The sequence below is a fragment of the Cyprinodon tularosa genome, unplaced genomic scaffold (assembly GCF_016077235.1).
Source record: "Cyprinodon tularosa strain WSP-4 unplaced genomic scaffold, ASM1607723v1 ctg99, whole genome shotgun sequence".
Lineage (NCBI taxonomy): Eukaryota > Metazoa > Chordata > Actinopteri > Cyprinodontiformes > Cyprinodontidae > Cyprinodon > Cyprinodon tularosa.
The window spans coordinates 1,284,618-1,300,643 of NW_024039773.1; the positions used below are offsets into that span (position 1 = coordinate 1,284,618).

Sequence of the window (16,026 nt, forward strand, 5' to 3'; positions counted from 1 at the left end):
TGCACATGCAGCGTTGCTGTGTTACCATAGGAACGACTGCTTTCCCTTCCCGAGAAACCTGATTTAAAATCATATTAATATCCTGCTTTGTGGTCCAGGGCAGAATCATCAGCAGCTTTGCCCATATTGTGTATCGGCTGAGGTAAAACAGAGCAGGTCTCTACTCTCTTAGCTCAGGAAAAGGCAGCAGCCTGTGCCTGTCAGACAGTACTCAGGGAAGCAGGGAGAGACTCATGGCAGCTGTTATAGTGCTGCTTTCATGTGTAACTGTTAGACTCACCAGAAACACAGAGAAAGGTCATTGGATTTGTTTCTAGTTGCTTAAAAAGTTACTAGAGGGTCTAAAAAGTCTCCAAATATAACAACAGTTTTTTATGTTTTTCTCACAGTTTCTAAAATCTAGAAGGTGAGATTCTACTTGGGCTTATATAAATTTCTAACTAACTTCTGGGATGATACAATAGAACTAAGAGTTACTGTAGATCAGTTTGTTTAATTAATATCTGCTAGTTTTCGACCACCCTGAACTGTTGCTTTACAGTGAAGCATTGCAGGATGGTCAGGCTCCCTGCACCCAGTGCTGAAATTCTATTTAGGCTGTAAAAGGGCCATCAGATTCTGTAAGATCAGCTGTAAACAGTCAGAAAAGTCAACTTTGGGGTGGATCCAGTAAAGCGCACAGCTTGGCTCCACATTTGTATTAATAGAAAGAAAACATTTTTTTTTTTTTTTGTTGGACAGCTGAATTTCTAATTCGAGTTGTCCCGAGTTTCTCCATGTGAGGCCGCCTCATGTGACGAAAATCTTCCTCTTCAACTTTAATATTCTTCCTCTTTTGAGAAAAAAACAAAAACAAAGGGTTTATTTTTTATTTTTTTCTCTTTTTCAGACAACACAGACTCTGATTCGATTGAACAATGGATCCAGCTGGTCCATGAGAAGAACGCCTTGGTGTCTGAGGAGTCGGACCTGATGGTGGAGTAAGTCAGAATCTCAGCAGCTTTGCACATTCAGCTCTTTAGTTCTTCATCCAACTAGAAACCCGGCAAAGATGGAAATCCATCAAGAAAAAAACCTGCACAGCTTTGTGTGGAGGAGCAGTGGGGTTAATAAGAACCTGGGCGCAGTTTGAGGTCAATGTTTGCTCTCACCATGGCAGCAGTGGGCCTCATTAATAGCCTGCAGCATCAGCAGGATGTTCTGCAGACATGGCTGAGCTACAGTTTGTTTTCCCCTCAGGTCCCGACAGCTGGAACTGGAAGACAAGCGCACCATGTTAGACCTGCAGTACAGGAAGTTAATGGACATAAAAGGTAGGCGTTTTCATCGGCAGAAAGCCTGGTTTCACTCCGAGCGAAACAAACAATCATACGGGCAGAAAGTACTGCCTCTAGAGACCAAATCTGAATTGCTCGTGTGTGTGTGTATATATATGTATATATATATATATATGTGGATGTATATATATAAGGGGTGGAACGATTCACAAAATCCACGGTTTGGTTCGATTCACGGTTTCTGGTCACGGTTTTCGGTTCGGTTCGATACATGTTGATTGTTACACCGAAATCCCATAAAAATGTATGAAATTAATGAAAAAAATCCCCCAAAAAATAATGGATTGTAATTATTTTAAATGATCCGCGGAAACCCTGGATCATTTCCGTATGTTTTGATGCTTTGAATTTAATCATCTGGTGCCTGCTCTCTACCATCTCCAAGGGACTCAGAGCGGAGCGGACCGGAGCCACAGTGGAGGCTGTAGACTTTGCTTTGAGCAGGCGGTCTGGAGCGCAGCGGAGCGCTGACGGAGTATGAGGGATTTCGGGGTTTGCATGACATGTTGGTCATGTTGCTGTTAGCATAAACAAAATGTGTTGCACAATGCTTGCACATTGTTGCACTTTTATCCACAGCTTTCTTCCCGCCGTCATCGTAGGTCACTCTAAATGCAAAGCGCTCCCATACAGCAGACCTATAAAGTGCTGCTGGCGCGTCTTCCAACTCCTGTTCTTTCCCACTCGCCATACCCACACAATTCTCCACAACAACTGATTTTTTCCCCTGCTACATCCGGCTACGCTGCTTCGCTTCTTCTTCTTCTTGTTTACTACTGGTGGTTGGCTTTGGTCGCAGTACCGCCACCTTCTGCTCTGGAGTGTAAACGCTTCGCCTATGAGAAAAAGGAGCAGCGCATGAACCGAATAGGGGTGGGTATTGCCAAAGAAGTCACGATGCGATTCTATCACGATGCATCACGATACTTGAATTATTGCGATGCATTGCAATATTTTCTCCTCCATGTTTTGTTTTTGAATGACTCGTCGCAGTATCCCGCGGCCAGAAATGCTTGTGACACAAGGCAGCGTGCGTCAACACATCCGCAGCGACATCTACTGGACTGGAAGTTGTATTACACTTGTTTTTTGGCTGATGTTCGCCAACCATTCATGCAATTTTATTTATTAATTTTTTTAAATTAATAAATGATACTTGGCATCAAGAATCGATGCAGTAGATCACGAAAATTAGAATCACGATGCATCATCATCACGATGATTTTGCACACCCCTAGAACCGAACGGTTCGGACGGTTTTCAAAAACCATTCCATCCCTAATAAATATATATTTATATATATATGTGTGTGTGTGTATATATTTCAACATATAGCATATAAACATATAGCGCCCTCTATTGGCCAACCACCACTGATTAAATACCAAGATAAGATGTACAGCCATGTAGCTGTATCTTTACTGAATGGCTCGATATAGATCTTGTGCTTCTAGACCTCATTGAGGGACGGGGGAGGGCTCCATTTGTAAGGGGTATGCATGTGATCAAAAAATGGTAACTTGCCTTATAAAGGGTTAAAGGGCGACGCTGCCTTCATCCATTGATGTTCTTTCAGTGCAGGAAACTAAATGTTTGACGCTGTTATAATTTTTTCTCCAACAGATAAGACTCCAGAGCAGAAGGCAGAAGAAGAGCGACTCATGGAGGAGATACTTGAGGTGGTGGCAATGAAGAACTCCCTGGTGACATTTTTGGAAGAGAAAAGGCTGAAAGAAATGAGCGAGAAGGAGGAAGCTCTCTCTATCAAGGAGGCTAAAAGACACTCCAAGACCGGAGCTCAAGTTCAGTGGGCTTAAGTTTTTATTTTGGTTCTATTTTTTTGGGACACGCCCTCACAGAATGGATGAACCTGTGTGGATTACAGGTGACGCTTCTTCCGTGTGCGAGAGTCGGACTCTGATCCTGAAGGTTAGATTAAAAAAGCCAAAGATGGAACATCATCGTTGGTGGAGAGAGGAGACCGTCAGTGGTTCCTTCAGAGTTTACAAAACATCTGGAATCCTGATGTGTGCAGAGTTTGATGAGAGGACTGATGTTTACACGTCTGTTGAACAATCACCATCAATCTGCTTTAGTGTCATAAAAGCACAGGCTGCAGATCAAACACAGGAGGGATTGCCTCTGAACTTGTGTTGCTTTATTGTTTCTATATGATTTTAACTGTTAAAGTATCAGTGGATGAAAGTCACATATAGGTTATCTAGATTCTGTTTTAATAGAAATATGAAGCCAGTTCCAAAGAGGAGAGGATCTTCCCATACCAGTACAGCCGATTTACAGTCTGTTCAATTTCTTTTTAGCTTTTCATCTTTATTGTTAAGGAATTTTGTAGCACTTTCTTGTTTTTATTTCATCGGTTCTTCACAGCATGCCGGTTTGGGAATCTCAGGGGTCTGTAGTGGAGTTGTTGGCTCACGTTCTTTAACTAGGTGGGATTTATTTAATTTTTTTCATGGGTGAAAAGCAGACTTGAGTTGGACTGGTTCGTTAAACTTTAATGCCTTCATTGATCACTTGCAAATGAAAGAAACTGAGACTGAAACAAGTCGGTTAAAAGAAGCCTTATGCCATATATATCATCCTGCTGCCATTTTGTGCCATTTGAACACTTCACAGTATATATCAAATAAAGATATCGCACTTTGACTCTTTGGTTTTAATGTGTTTTTTTTTTATATATTTATAAACACAACTGGAAACCGTTCGATAACAGTATCCTGCTGCTATTCAACCTTCAAACCTCTAGGGGGCGAACTAGACTAATTTAAGAATGGATATTATCATTGCTTAGGAGGTTCAGTTTGATCAGTTTCTGTTTGCAAGCTGTTTTCTTTAGCTGTTTTAGTTTATTTTATGAAATTAAGAGTAAATTGAAATAGTGTAAGTGCTCCTACAGTCTCTCACAAGTGATTCAGCTTCTGGTGAAGAAATACCAGCCGCCTCCTCATGGGAAAAAGCTTCATCTTTCATTAAGGTTTGGTTTGTGCTGCAGCCGCCTTTTATTTAGTCTAAATGAGTTAAACGGTAGCTCTAGAAACCTTCCAGGTTAGGTTTCCTTATAGATGGCGCAATACTCTATGCCAGGATTTTTTCAGATGCTTGACAGAGGGCATCTTTCCTCCACATGATGCCCGTTTCCAGCAGCAGAGGAGGCAAAGCAGCTCCAGAGCACAGCTTTTAGCTTCTGCTTTATTCTTCATCCAACAGATGTGGCTGATATTCACCCAGATTTCCAGTTTGGATTCAAAACTCCACAGAACAGAGTCCTAAAACCTTTAAGGATGTATTTATTTAGATTTTAGCAAAAATTAGCCAATTATTTTGGTTGTGTTTGCGGTTAGTTGTCGTGAACTTATTGGATTTCAGCCATGGAGCGCCAGCTTTTACTAAACACCTTTAGGATCCAAGCCTTGCTTCGGGTCATTTGCAGTTGATCAAAGGTTTTAGTGTAGCTGCTGTTTCTAGCTTTATATTTCTGTGTTTTGTTTCTCACAAAAGCTTAAGCACTTTTAATTTTTTTCCAATAATCCCAATTTTATGGAGCAAAATTGGCACCATAAATCCTGATAAAAAGCATTTTTTTAATCTGAAAAACTAATTACTTTAACTCAACTTTGACTGAAATATAATTTCACACTGGAAAAAAAGGATTTGAATCTTATGGAGCTATATTCTCATAAATTCTGTTCAGAAACATTATTTAAATAAAAAAAATTATACTAAAAAAGCTTTCAAAAGTGATATAAGGATGTAACATTTATGGAGCAAAATTGGCACCATACTTTCTGTCCAGAAACTCTCTTGAAACCGGAAAAATTATTTCAAAGAAAGACACAAAAACTTTGAAACTGAAAAGTTATTTTAAAACTGAAAAAAAAAAAAAAAAAAAGTCAAACTTATGGAGCAAAATTGGCACCATAAATCCTGATAAAAAGCATTTTTTAAACTGAAAAACAAATTATTTAAACTAAACTTTGACTCTGAAAATGAATTTTCACACTGGAAAAAAAGGATTTGAATCTTATGGAGCTATATTCTCATAAATTCTGTTCAGAAACATTATTTAAATAAAAAAATTTAACTAAAAAAGCTTTCAAAAGTGATATAAAGATGTAACATTTATGGAGCAAAATTGGCACCATACTTTCTGTCCAGAAACTCTTTTGAAACGGGAAAAATAATTTCCAAGAAAGACAGAAAAACTTTGAAACTGAAAAGTTATTTTAAAACTGAAAAAAAAAAAAAAAAGTCAAACTTATGGAGCTAAATTGGCACCATAAATCGTGATACAAAGCATTTTTTTAATCTGAAAAACTAATTATTTTAACTGAACTTTGACTGAAAAATAAATTTCACACTGTAAAAAAATGATTTGAATCTTATGGAGCTATATTCTCATAAATTCTGTTCAGAAACATTATTTGAATAAAAAAATATATACTAAAAAAGCTTTCAAAAGTGATATAAAGATGTAAAATTTATGGAGCAAAATAGGCACTATACTTTCTGTCCAGAAAATCTTTTGAAACCGGAAATATAATTTCAAAGAAAGACACTAAAACTGAAAAGTTATTTTAAAACTGAAAAAACAAAACATGTCAAACTTATGGAGCTAAATTGGGGGCATGAATTATGTTGAAAAACATTTATGAAAGAGAACAACAGAGAGGAGAGTGTTTTTAATAAATGTCAAAACAGCCTGCCATAGGGACTTCATATAAACTTGTGCATTAACGCTAACAACAATCTTCTCCTTTGTTATATTCCTCTCCTTGCAGCTGTCTTTTAATTCAGAGTAATTTTCCTGTGAATGTGCTTTACTGGAGGCATCCATGTTTGTCAAAGAAAACTACTGCCACCTACTGGTTAGTGACGTCCCAGTGCTGTATCTGGTGTTTGTCACAACGCGCTCTTATCCAAGTCATCTTGAAAACATTCTTCTTCCAAATGTTGGCTACATATTACGGGTTTTTTCTCTGGCCAGAAGTTCAATGGCAAATCCTCCCTGTCCTCCCCAGTGTTCACGGGGATGGACGTCTGTGTCTTCGGCAGGCGTAGAGCTAACAGAACTGGCAGCGTTGCGAGGCAAGGGCTCAAACATGTACGGCTGGAAGCCTTCTACACCAAACCAAGCTTCTGCCGCCCTGGCGTCCTCTTCCACAACATCTTCATCCCGCTTTCCTCCTCTAAATAAAAAATGGATGACGGAGGTGACTCATCCACGACCTCCGACACTAAACTCTCCTCCTCTTGCATGTTTCCGCTGTCCATAGAGTTCCTTGACAGCGTCGTTTCTAAGTCACCAATTTAGTGCTACTTGGTCCCAATGGAATTTCCCATTGGGAACCTACTAGCACTAAGTTGCTAACTGGTTAGCAACGTAGTTCGGAGAAACTGGCCACAATCAAACTTGCTTGCGAACATTCCGCCACAACAATCCCGCCCCCTGATAAACGACCAATCACAGTCACTTTATTCACTTGTCTAAAGTCGTGCACCACTGCACAGCCGCTTCCCTACGACTTTAAATATTTGTTGATTGCAGATGTGTCTAGTAGTTCCCATTGATTTTGCTTGTAAAGCGGGAAGAATGGCGCTAGGCTTACTGCACTGCCGGAAGATGACAGGAGGGAGGGGTTACTATATTATAATATATACTATATTACTATATTTGGGCAAAAATGACCGCTCCCAGACTCAGTGATCATGACGAAAATTATTATAATTTTTTTTTTTTTACTGACTAATGCTAAATTCATTAAATTACTACAAACGTATTAGTTTTAGGTATAAATAATGATCCATTGATTATTGTTTACTGCACTTTTTCTTTAATAACTAATATATATTTAAAAACAGAATCCAGGCAAGAATCTTTCTCTCTATTCAGGTCCTGAATTTAGTTTCAATCTGTATTTTTCACATTATTAACCCACAATGAGTCAAGTTGAGGAGTTTTATCTAGAAAAAGGAGGTGGATATTTTCCAAAAGGAGTTAAAAATATCTATGTGGGCAACATGAACAAATATGAAATACATTTGTTTGTTCAACAAAATATTGTTTGTTTGCTGGCTAATTATTTCTAACACAACCTTGACCTTTACAGAAACGCAGAGTTTGAATCATCTAAATGAAGAGGCGTAATTGCAGAGCGTTGCAGCAGCTGAGTGCCCACTTTCCTCTAAACAGAAAACAATTCTTTTACTTTAGCAATGAAAACAACTTGGCCTTTTTTTCCACTTAATATAAATCTCACAATCCCACTGAGCAATCTTCACTATAGGCAGATACCACTAGTCTTTAATCTGGGTTATATTAGCGTGGATTAAATTAACACCCATATAAACAAAAACGCGTTACACCGTCTCTTTTAATTCATATAGATAAATGTTAACATTACTTCAGCTAGTAACCACTGATCAGGCCCGAAATCTAGGTGTAGTGCTGGATTCAGACTTGAACCTCCAAAAGCATTTAAAGACAATTACAAGGTCGGCTTTCTATCACCTGGAGAACATTTCCAGGATCAAAGGACTAATGTCTCAGCATGATCTGGACAAACTAATCCATGCGTTTATTTTTAGTCGAATTGATTACTATAATTACTGCAGGTCTGCCTAAAAAGTGGATCAGACAGCTGCAGCTGATCCAGAACGCTGCTGCCCGTGTCCTCACTAAGACTAAGAAAGTAGAGCACATCACCCCAGTTCTAAAGTCCTTCCACTGGCTCCCTGTATCTCAGAGAATAGACTAAAATACTTCTGTTAGTCTATAAATCTCTGAATGGCTTAGCACCTAAATACATTACAGACTTGCTATCAGTGTATCAACCCTCCAGACCACTCAGGTCTTCTGGCTCCAGCCTGCTCTGCATACCTAGAACCAGAACTAAACATGGAGAAGCAGCATTTGGTTCCTATGCTCCACTTATCTGGAACAAACTTCCAGAAAACTGTAAAAGTGCGGAAAGCCTGAGTTCCTTTAAATCAAAACTAGAAAGACATTTGTTTAGGATTGCCTTCCACTGTTCTAGTTAAACAATTCAACTGAAACATATTTTCTTTAGTCCAACTGTTTTTAATATTCTTTTTTTTGTTTCTGCATTTTTTATTTATTTTTTCCTACTTGCTTTGATTCTGTTTTATTTTCCTGTATTTTAATCATGTAAAGCACTTTGCATTGTCTTTGTACTGAATTGTGCTATGCAAATACATTTGCCTTGCCTTGCCTAGAGCCATTTTACCATTTTGGGAACAAGTCACATTACCTGAGGCCCCTAATCCCTTTAGTGTAATCCCATTGACCATTAATTTAGCCTCAGGGATTGCACAGGCTTCAGGTCGTGGCTGTTTGCTGAGCGTTTGCAGGCGGCTTTGTTTCACTTTGTAGAAATGACATAATGAAAGGCAGAGTCTTAGATAACGTCCTGTACAGACTAAGGTGTTGTTGGAACGGTGCTGCTGTAATCACACAGGCTTAAATAATGGCTGCAAATGATTCTCAGTGAATTTGACATTTTAAAGTATTGTTTTTCATTAGGCTGTGAGTCTTAGATTTAATAATTCTAAATATAAATTATCAGTTTGGAGCTTTGATTACGGCTGTGTTTTTATATCGTGGTCTGAATATAGAGCAAACAAGTGTCATTGTTTAACCCTATAATGCCAAATGTATCGTATTTGATACATACGGTTTCTGAAATGTTTTGCATCTGACACCTTTTGCATAATTTAATGGTAAAAACTTTGCTCAAAATCCTATTGTACACAATCAGATATACCTGATAACAGCCAGTAGAAGACTACACAAAAAATAATCTTGACTTATCGCATAGTAATAAATCATAAATATCAAAAATGTATTTTTGTTTTTTCTTTTTACATATTTTGTTAAAAGGGCAAATAAGTAATTCAAACCAAAAAAAAAGTTATTTTCTATTTTGTTTTTTTCTTGGATCGGGCTTTAAAGGGTTAAGAGTGAGAAATACTATTATCAAACACATTAGATCAAAATGATATAAACAACTAAAAATGCAGAAACTATTTTACATCTATTTTTTGCTCTCCCACACAAACGACTTTTTTCTCTCTTTTGAATTTATTATTCAGAGCAGGGATCTTCATCATTTTCCAGGCCAAGGACCCCCGAACTGATGGTGAGATGGAGCGGGGGGCCCCCTAATTATATATATCATTAAATTGTGTTCTATCAAACTGGTCCTATAGTCACCGGAGTAATGTAAGGAAAGTAATTTCTCCCTGGGATTATTAAAGTATTTCTGATTCTGATTCCTGGTTGATGAGACAGGTGTTGTGAATGAAACGGTGCCCAGCTTGAAAGAGCTCCTGTGTGTCACTGAATGTTTGCATTGATGACTGAAAGACATCTTCTGCCTCCATTTATCTGTTTACTACAGTGTGTTGAATTCATTGTTGCATTTGAAACAAGCAGTTTCCTGGCTGTAGGAAGACGTTTCACCAAGAAAATCCATGTATACGACGATGTATTACATAGCCTAGTAAATAGCATAACATTAGTCTGGCTATCTGGGACTGACTTCAAGATTAACGTCTAACATTAGAAAATAGAAAGTAGAGTAAGTAGAAAGCAATTCACTGTGACATGTCAATGTATTAATTCTTAAGTGGATGATGTCCCAAACCACTAGGCCACCACTCCCCTTCTTATAATATTAATACAGTTTGTTAAAACTTTGACTTCCCCTTAAATTTTAATTAATAAAAGCTGAAAACATATTCGAAAAAAAAAGGAAAATACAATAAAACTATGAAAATGTCTGTTGAACTTTTACACAGCATTATAAATTACTTTCAAAACCCTTTTTCTGACTGAGCAACTTAATTTTTTATATCGTGACAAATTTCTCTCCGTATTTTTCTCTACTTTAATGCATTTTAAAATTGCTCTGCTATCAAATGAAGATGCAGATGAATGAATCAGATGGAGTCGGCTGCCTTAGAAGATCCCTTCTGTGGCAGAGAGACAGAAAATGAACAAAATGTTTTTTTTCTCTTCATGTTGTCATGGATACTGGCTGAAGAGGTTAGTGAGATCACCTGCTATTTTATGTGTTTCATCAAAATCAGAATGAATGAAAACCATCAAATGTGAAGGACAACATCTGAAAGAAGTCTTTCAGTTTTTAACTGAACAGCTCAAAATTAGCAACACATTCAAATGAAAGAATCATTTTTGTCTCTTTAGCAGAAAATAAATAAAGCTGCAAAACCTTTGTGACCTTGGTTTGCTGAGGTTTGATTCTTTATTTTTCAAAAGGCAATAACAAAAAAAGCTGAGATTTAAAACCACTAAAGGTTTTGGCCTGAAGTGGACGACTCAAGTGATCAAGATAGGGTTGGGAATTGAAAAGATTTTCACGATTCCGATTCCCTTTTCGATTCTATGAAATGATTCGATTCTTTATCAATTCTTTTTTCGATTCCAATTTGGGGAAAAAAGGAGAACAAACAGTTTGATTATCAGCATCAACTTTGTTTACTTAACTATTGCACAATCTTACAAAATCAACAAGATCAAGATGTCCACAGGAAATGTGAAACTGGAGTAACATCTGTGTTTAAATGAAAAATAAATATACAAGAACAAACTTAATAACCAACAATGTCTAATAACAAATGATGGGATAATAACAAATTTTAAATAACAAAAAATACTAATTATAAAACAGTAGTAGGGAAAATTAACAGTTCTTTTGCAGAAAGATGAGCATATCTGCTTTTTCTGGAAGGATACGGGATCTTTCAGCGCTTAAGGTGTTTCCAGCCGTGGAGAACACCCTCTCAGATGGGGTGGAGGAAGCCTGCACACAGAGGTAGTTTTCAGCCAGTCCAGATAGCAAGGGCAGCGTATCTTGCTTGTTCCACCACCACAGTGTGGCGCTATCCCTGCAGGGGATGGAGGGCAAGCTTTTATAGAGCTGGATTTCCTGATCTACCCTCTGGGCTAAGGAAAGACGGGGCTTTGATTCACAAAGTGACCGCAGCTCGTTGTCTTCCTCCTCGAATAGTTCTTCCAACTTGCGTAACTTGCGTAACTTACGTAAAAAAAGTGACGTAAGTCGTGCTCCCCAGAGCTGGCGCTCTAGGCTCTGGTGCTGCGGGAATCGAAAATGCGTAACTTGCGTAAAAAACGTGACGTAAGTCGTGCTGCCCAGAGCCGGCGCTTTAGGCTCTGGTGCTGCGGGAATCGAAAAAAGAATCGTTCAGCGAGCTGCCAAACGATGCCATGGAATCGGAAAATATGGAACCGGTTCTGAACAGGAACCGGTTTTCGATTCCCATCCCTAGATCAAGATCATCTTTGCATCTCCAGAAAGCACAAAGAACAGAAACACATCAATGCTCTCCAAACCTGTGGATACCCAAACTGGGCATTTGTCCAATTAGCAAGGAAATCCAAAATACATGCAAAATGCAACATAACGGTTAGAAGATCAATCGCAAAAACAACGCTATCCCATATGTTGCTGGAGTCTCTGAAAAACTCACAGGGATTTTCTCCAAACACAAAATCCCAGTACATTTCAAACCAAACGACCCTTAGACAGAGAGTAGTGCATCCTAAAGACAAACTCCCAGACCTAAGGTGAGCGGAGTGGTGTCTGCAGTTCAATGCAGTGAGGAATGATCTGATCTTTATATTGGAGAAACCAGACCTCTCCACAGATGCATGGTCCAACACAGAAGATCGACCTCTTTGGGAAAAGACTCTGTGATGGATCTACACCTTATGGACAAAAGAAATTCTTTGGAGGACAAGAATGTTTATATTCTGGACAAAGAAGACAGGTGGTTGGAAAGGGGCGTAAAGGAAGCCATCTATGTTAAAAAAGAAAAACCCTTCCCACTATCATCGCAGCCCCAGCCCCTTTACAGGAGAGCGGAGGACCTCGCCTATTCAGCCAGGTCAACAATTCCCTTTAATGACCCCCCTTTCAGAGACATAGACAGGTATGGGCAGGCTAACAAAAGAAACCAAACGACCCCCATTCAGTTTGCATGTTTTCAAAACTAAATCAAGACTTTGTTGGGCTCCTGTATAAAGCCTGGAACTCAACGTTATTTCTGACATTTTTAATTGAAAAAGCTTCCTGGATGGAAGAGAAATGTCTTCAAACTTTGAAACAAAGTCCAGTGGATTGTTTTAATTTTCTTTTTTTGGAATGCATCTCCAGAAGGTTTCCTGACACTCAATGCTTGAACAGATGTTGACAGTCCTCATTCGTGTCCATCCCTGCGAGGTGAAGCTGAGTACATTCCGGATTTGAGGGGTTCCTGGGTAGAAATAACATGCTGTGGTGCCTGCTGAATAAAGGAGTAGAACTCAATCATTTAAAAAGACATTATGAAGTTTTTACTGCTGCGCCATCGGTCTGGAATTTCTGGGAACACGCAGCAGTTTCCTGCCAGAACACAAGGGGAAGCCTCTTCGTGAACTCGCGAGAACTTTGGCGGATGGTCACGAGAACTTCAGCGGCACCGGCGGGAGAGTTTATCTTCCAAGCAACAATGGTGCGTCTGCAAGATATCACGGTCATGGATATGGATTTAGAATTGCTAGACATCGAAGAGGAACAGGTTCTGTTAATGGAGCGAACCTCCTCGAGCAACCTATCGTCATAGTTGTCCATTGTAAGTGTTCCTCGGTTTTTAAAAATGGTGCGCCCCGGCATCGAATCAAGAAGGACGACCACACAGACAGCCGGAAAGGCATACCAAGGACCAATCACAGCTGCTTTTTGTCTGAGCACTTCCGCTTGAGGTATGCGCGAGTTTGTGACTGTCCGACGCGTAGTCAGAAGGTGCACAACGACGGTTGCAGAACTTTTGCGTGGTTTTATGCACACTCAGACACCAATGACAACTCAATGTAGGGTTAATGTAAGTACAAGTGCAAGCTCAAAGAACAAGCAGAAGAGTGCTGCAGTTCTGTGTTTTGGCCATAGGGGGCAGCATCATTAGAAAACTCTGTAATGCCTGTTTAAAGTCATAGGAAGTCATATTTAAATGTCAAATTATTCTGGCCTATAAATGTACTCTTTATCAGATAATGTCCCAAAATTTTTAAATTTTCTATTTAAAAACTTTTTTTATTATCTTATGCAGGCCAGTTAGTTATCCATCAGCCTGAACACCTAAATTCAGCCAATCATATATCAACGGTCATCTGACAATCAAATTTTTTCGGTCATAGCATCTTGATTCATATGTCGCAGCTAATATACGCAACGGTTGAAACCAGAATCCTTTCCTTTCCCATTGAGTTGCGTCCCAGTGTTCACGGGGATGGACGTCTGTGTCTTCTTCTTCTTCTTCTCTTCTATTATGGCGGATCACAAGCAACTTTAAGGTGCATACCGCCACCTACTGTACATGAGTGTGTAGCAGCGTTACTTCACATCTATTAGATTCTATTTTTTAATTTTGTATTCTTAAGATACAAAAACAATGCTTTCCTTAGTTTATGAATATCTGTTATGTTTCCTTCATTTCCTAATATTCCTTTAAGATTCCATTCATGCCCTATACTTCTAACTAGACGTCTGTGTCTTCGGCAGGCGTAGATGTAGCCCTCAGCTCCTAAGTCCTTTTAATTTGACGGGCCACGCCCTGTGCGACATCACCCCAACTCTATTTACCTGCAGAGTCAGAGTGCCACTCCCTCCTCCATTCCCCACCTGTGGCTGTCGCATGCTCTGTTGGCGTCTCGTTTCAAAAAAAGTTACTGGATCTTCCTAAAGATCTAATATTATAAGCTGTCTTTTGGGTGAGTGTTTTAACGCTACAAAACCAATCTCCTAATGTTTACTAACATCGTGTGATTACTCACCAAGCGTAACTTTTTACAGACTCGCTTCTCTCTCACAACTTGGGCCAAACCGCTCATGTTGTCTTTCATTAATACCACTACACAGACGGAGATCAACTTGTCATCCCTTCAACGGTGAGTTTTTAACTCCGATTCGGGTCATTTATTTTGTTTGCAGCGGATAGATTTAAGTTTATATTCCGCGATTTGCGTCTTTTGTTTGTACCGCTGCCTCCACTTAATTCCTTGCCGCGCTGAGTCCCAGCGTTATTATGAATTTTGAACTACGTTTGTAGTGTGTAAAATATCGCTTCTGCTTGTTTAATATAAATTATTTTTAATTTACATTCAAGCCGAATTGTGCTTTACATTTTAGTTTAACAGAAGCGCCCCTTTTGTTTGCACTTTTGTTTCATTTTGCACTTTTTTTTTTCCAGCTTTTGACTGGATCATTAGAAAAGCAATGAGGTTTAGTTTTTTTTTTTTCTTCCTTCCTCTTACCTCATTGAAAATTAAGTAAATAATTGAATGTAGCTACGTACTTGTGGAATTTGTTGCGCAACTTAAGATCTGCTTGAGTATTTTTCTCTGCTCAAGTAATTTAATTGGAAAAGAGTTTTTTTTTTATACATTGAATATTCATGATTTATGGGAAAAAAGTGCACTTGATTACAATGTGTTTTTGAGTATCTAAAACTTTTGTGATAATCTGTTAAACGATTTATTTATTTATATAGTTATTTGTTATAGCTATATATATATATATATATATATATATATATATATATATATATATATATATATATATATATATATATATATATATATATATTGGTAAAATGTGTAAATATGGAAAACTATCTGCATGTATAAATGTGTTCCAAAATTTAATGCACACATATTTTAAACATGCAGATCTCATTGGTTAAGAACAACTGCTCATTTGTTGTTTTTTTGACCATTCTAGGTCAGGTTTTTTTTTTATGCCAGAAAAAGGACATCACCCTCACTACAATCTGGTTCACAACAACTTTTTCTTTTTCTAATTCAACTGAAGATGGCGAGCTAAGACCTCTACCTGTGCGGTAGGATACAGACTCTTCTTTCCTATAAGGATAAAAACTATTCTCTTCTCAACCCTGGATTACCATAGCGTATGGACTAATAATCTAACCTAACTGAACCTTGGGGACAATTAATCAAAAACTGTTTTGTTATTAATGTTTGTGTGTTTGTTGTTTTTTTTTTTGTGTGTGTCTTGGCCACTTTAATACAAAACTAGTTAAACCTTATTTTTGTCTCTGTGATTATTCACACCTCGGGCTCCTCAACTAACCCTCTTCTGGTAACATCTTTCTACATCTATATAGTCAGTTCCTTTTCATTAGCCTTTAACAAGCGTTACATTGAGCTAACAGAACTGGCAGCGTTGCGAGGCAAGGGCTCAAACATGTACGGCTGGAAGCCTTCTACACCAAACCAAGCTTCTACCGCCCTGGCGTCCTCTTCCACAACATCTTCGTCCCCGCTTTCCTCCTCTAAATAAAAAATGGATGACGGAGGAGACTCATCCACGACCTCCGACACTAAACTCTCCTCCTCTTGCATGTTTCCGCTGTCCATAGCGTTCCTCGACAGCGTCGTTTCTAAGTCACCAATTTAGTGCTACTTGGTCCCAATGGAATTTCACACTGGGAACCTACTAGCACTAAGTTGCTAACTGGTTAGCAAGATGCTTTAGAGACACTGGCCATAACCAAATGCAGTTGCGAACCTTCCACCACAACAATCCCGCCCCCTTGATAAACGACCAATCAC

At 38.7% G+C, this 16,026-nt stretch overlaps 1 protein-coding gene across 2 annotated transcripts in view; it reads left to right on the forward strand.

Annotated features, from left to right (window-relative positions):
- Positions 1-4,004, forward strand: part of mical1 (microtubule associated monooxygenase, calponin and LIM domain containing 1) — a 53,039-nt gene extending 49,035 nt beyond the window's left edge. The window contains exons 22-24 of one of the 2 annotated variants that reach the window (XM_038276027.1): positions 890-980; positions 1,240-1,313; positions 2,961-3,154. In XM_038276027.1, the coding sequence (XP_038131955.1) occupies positions 890-980; positions 1,240-1,313; positions 2,961-3,154 (359 nt within the window). Of the gene's footprint in view, positions 1-889; positions 981-1,239; positions 1,314-2,960 lie in introns of both variants that reach the window. The other variant, XM_038276028.1, reaches the window with a different exon arrangement.
- The last annotated feature ends 12,022 nt before the right edge of the window (positions 4,005-16,026 follow it).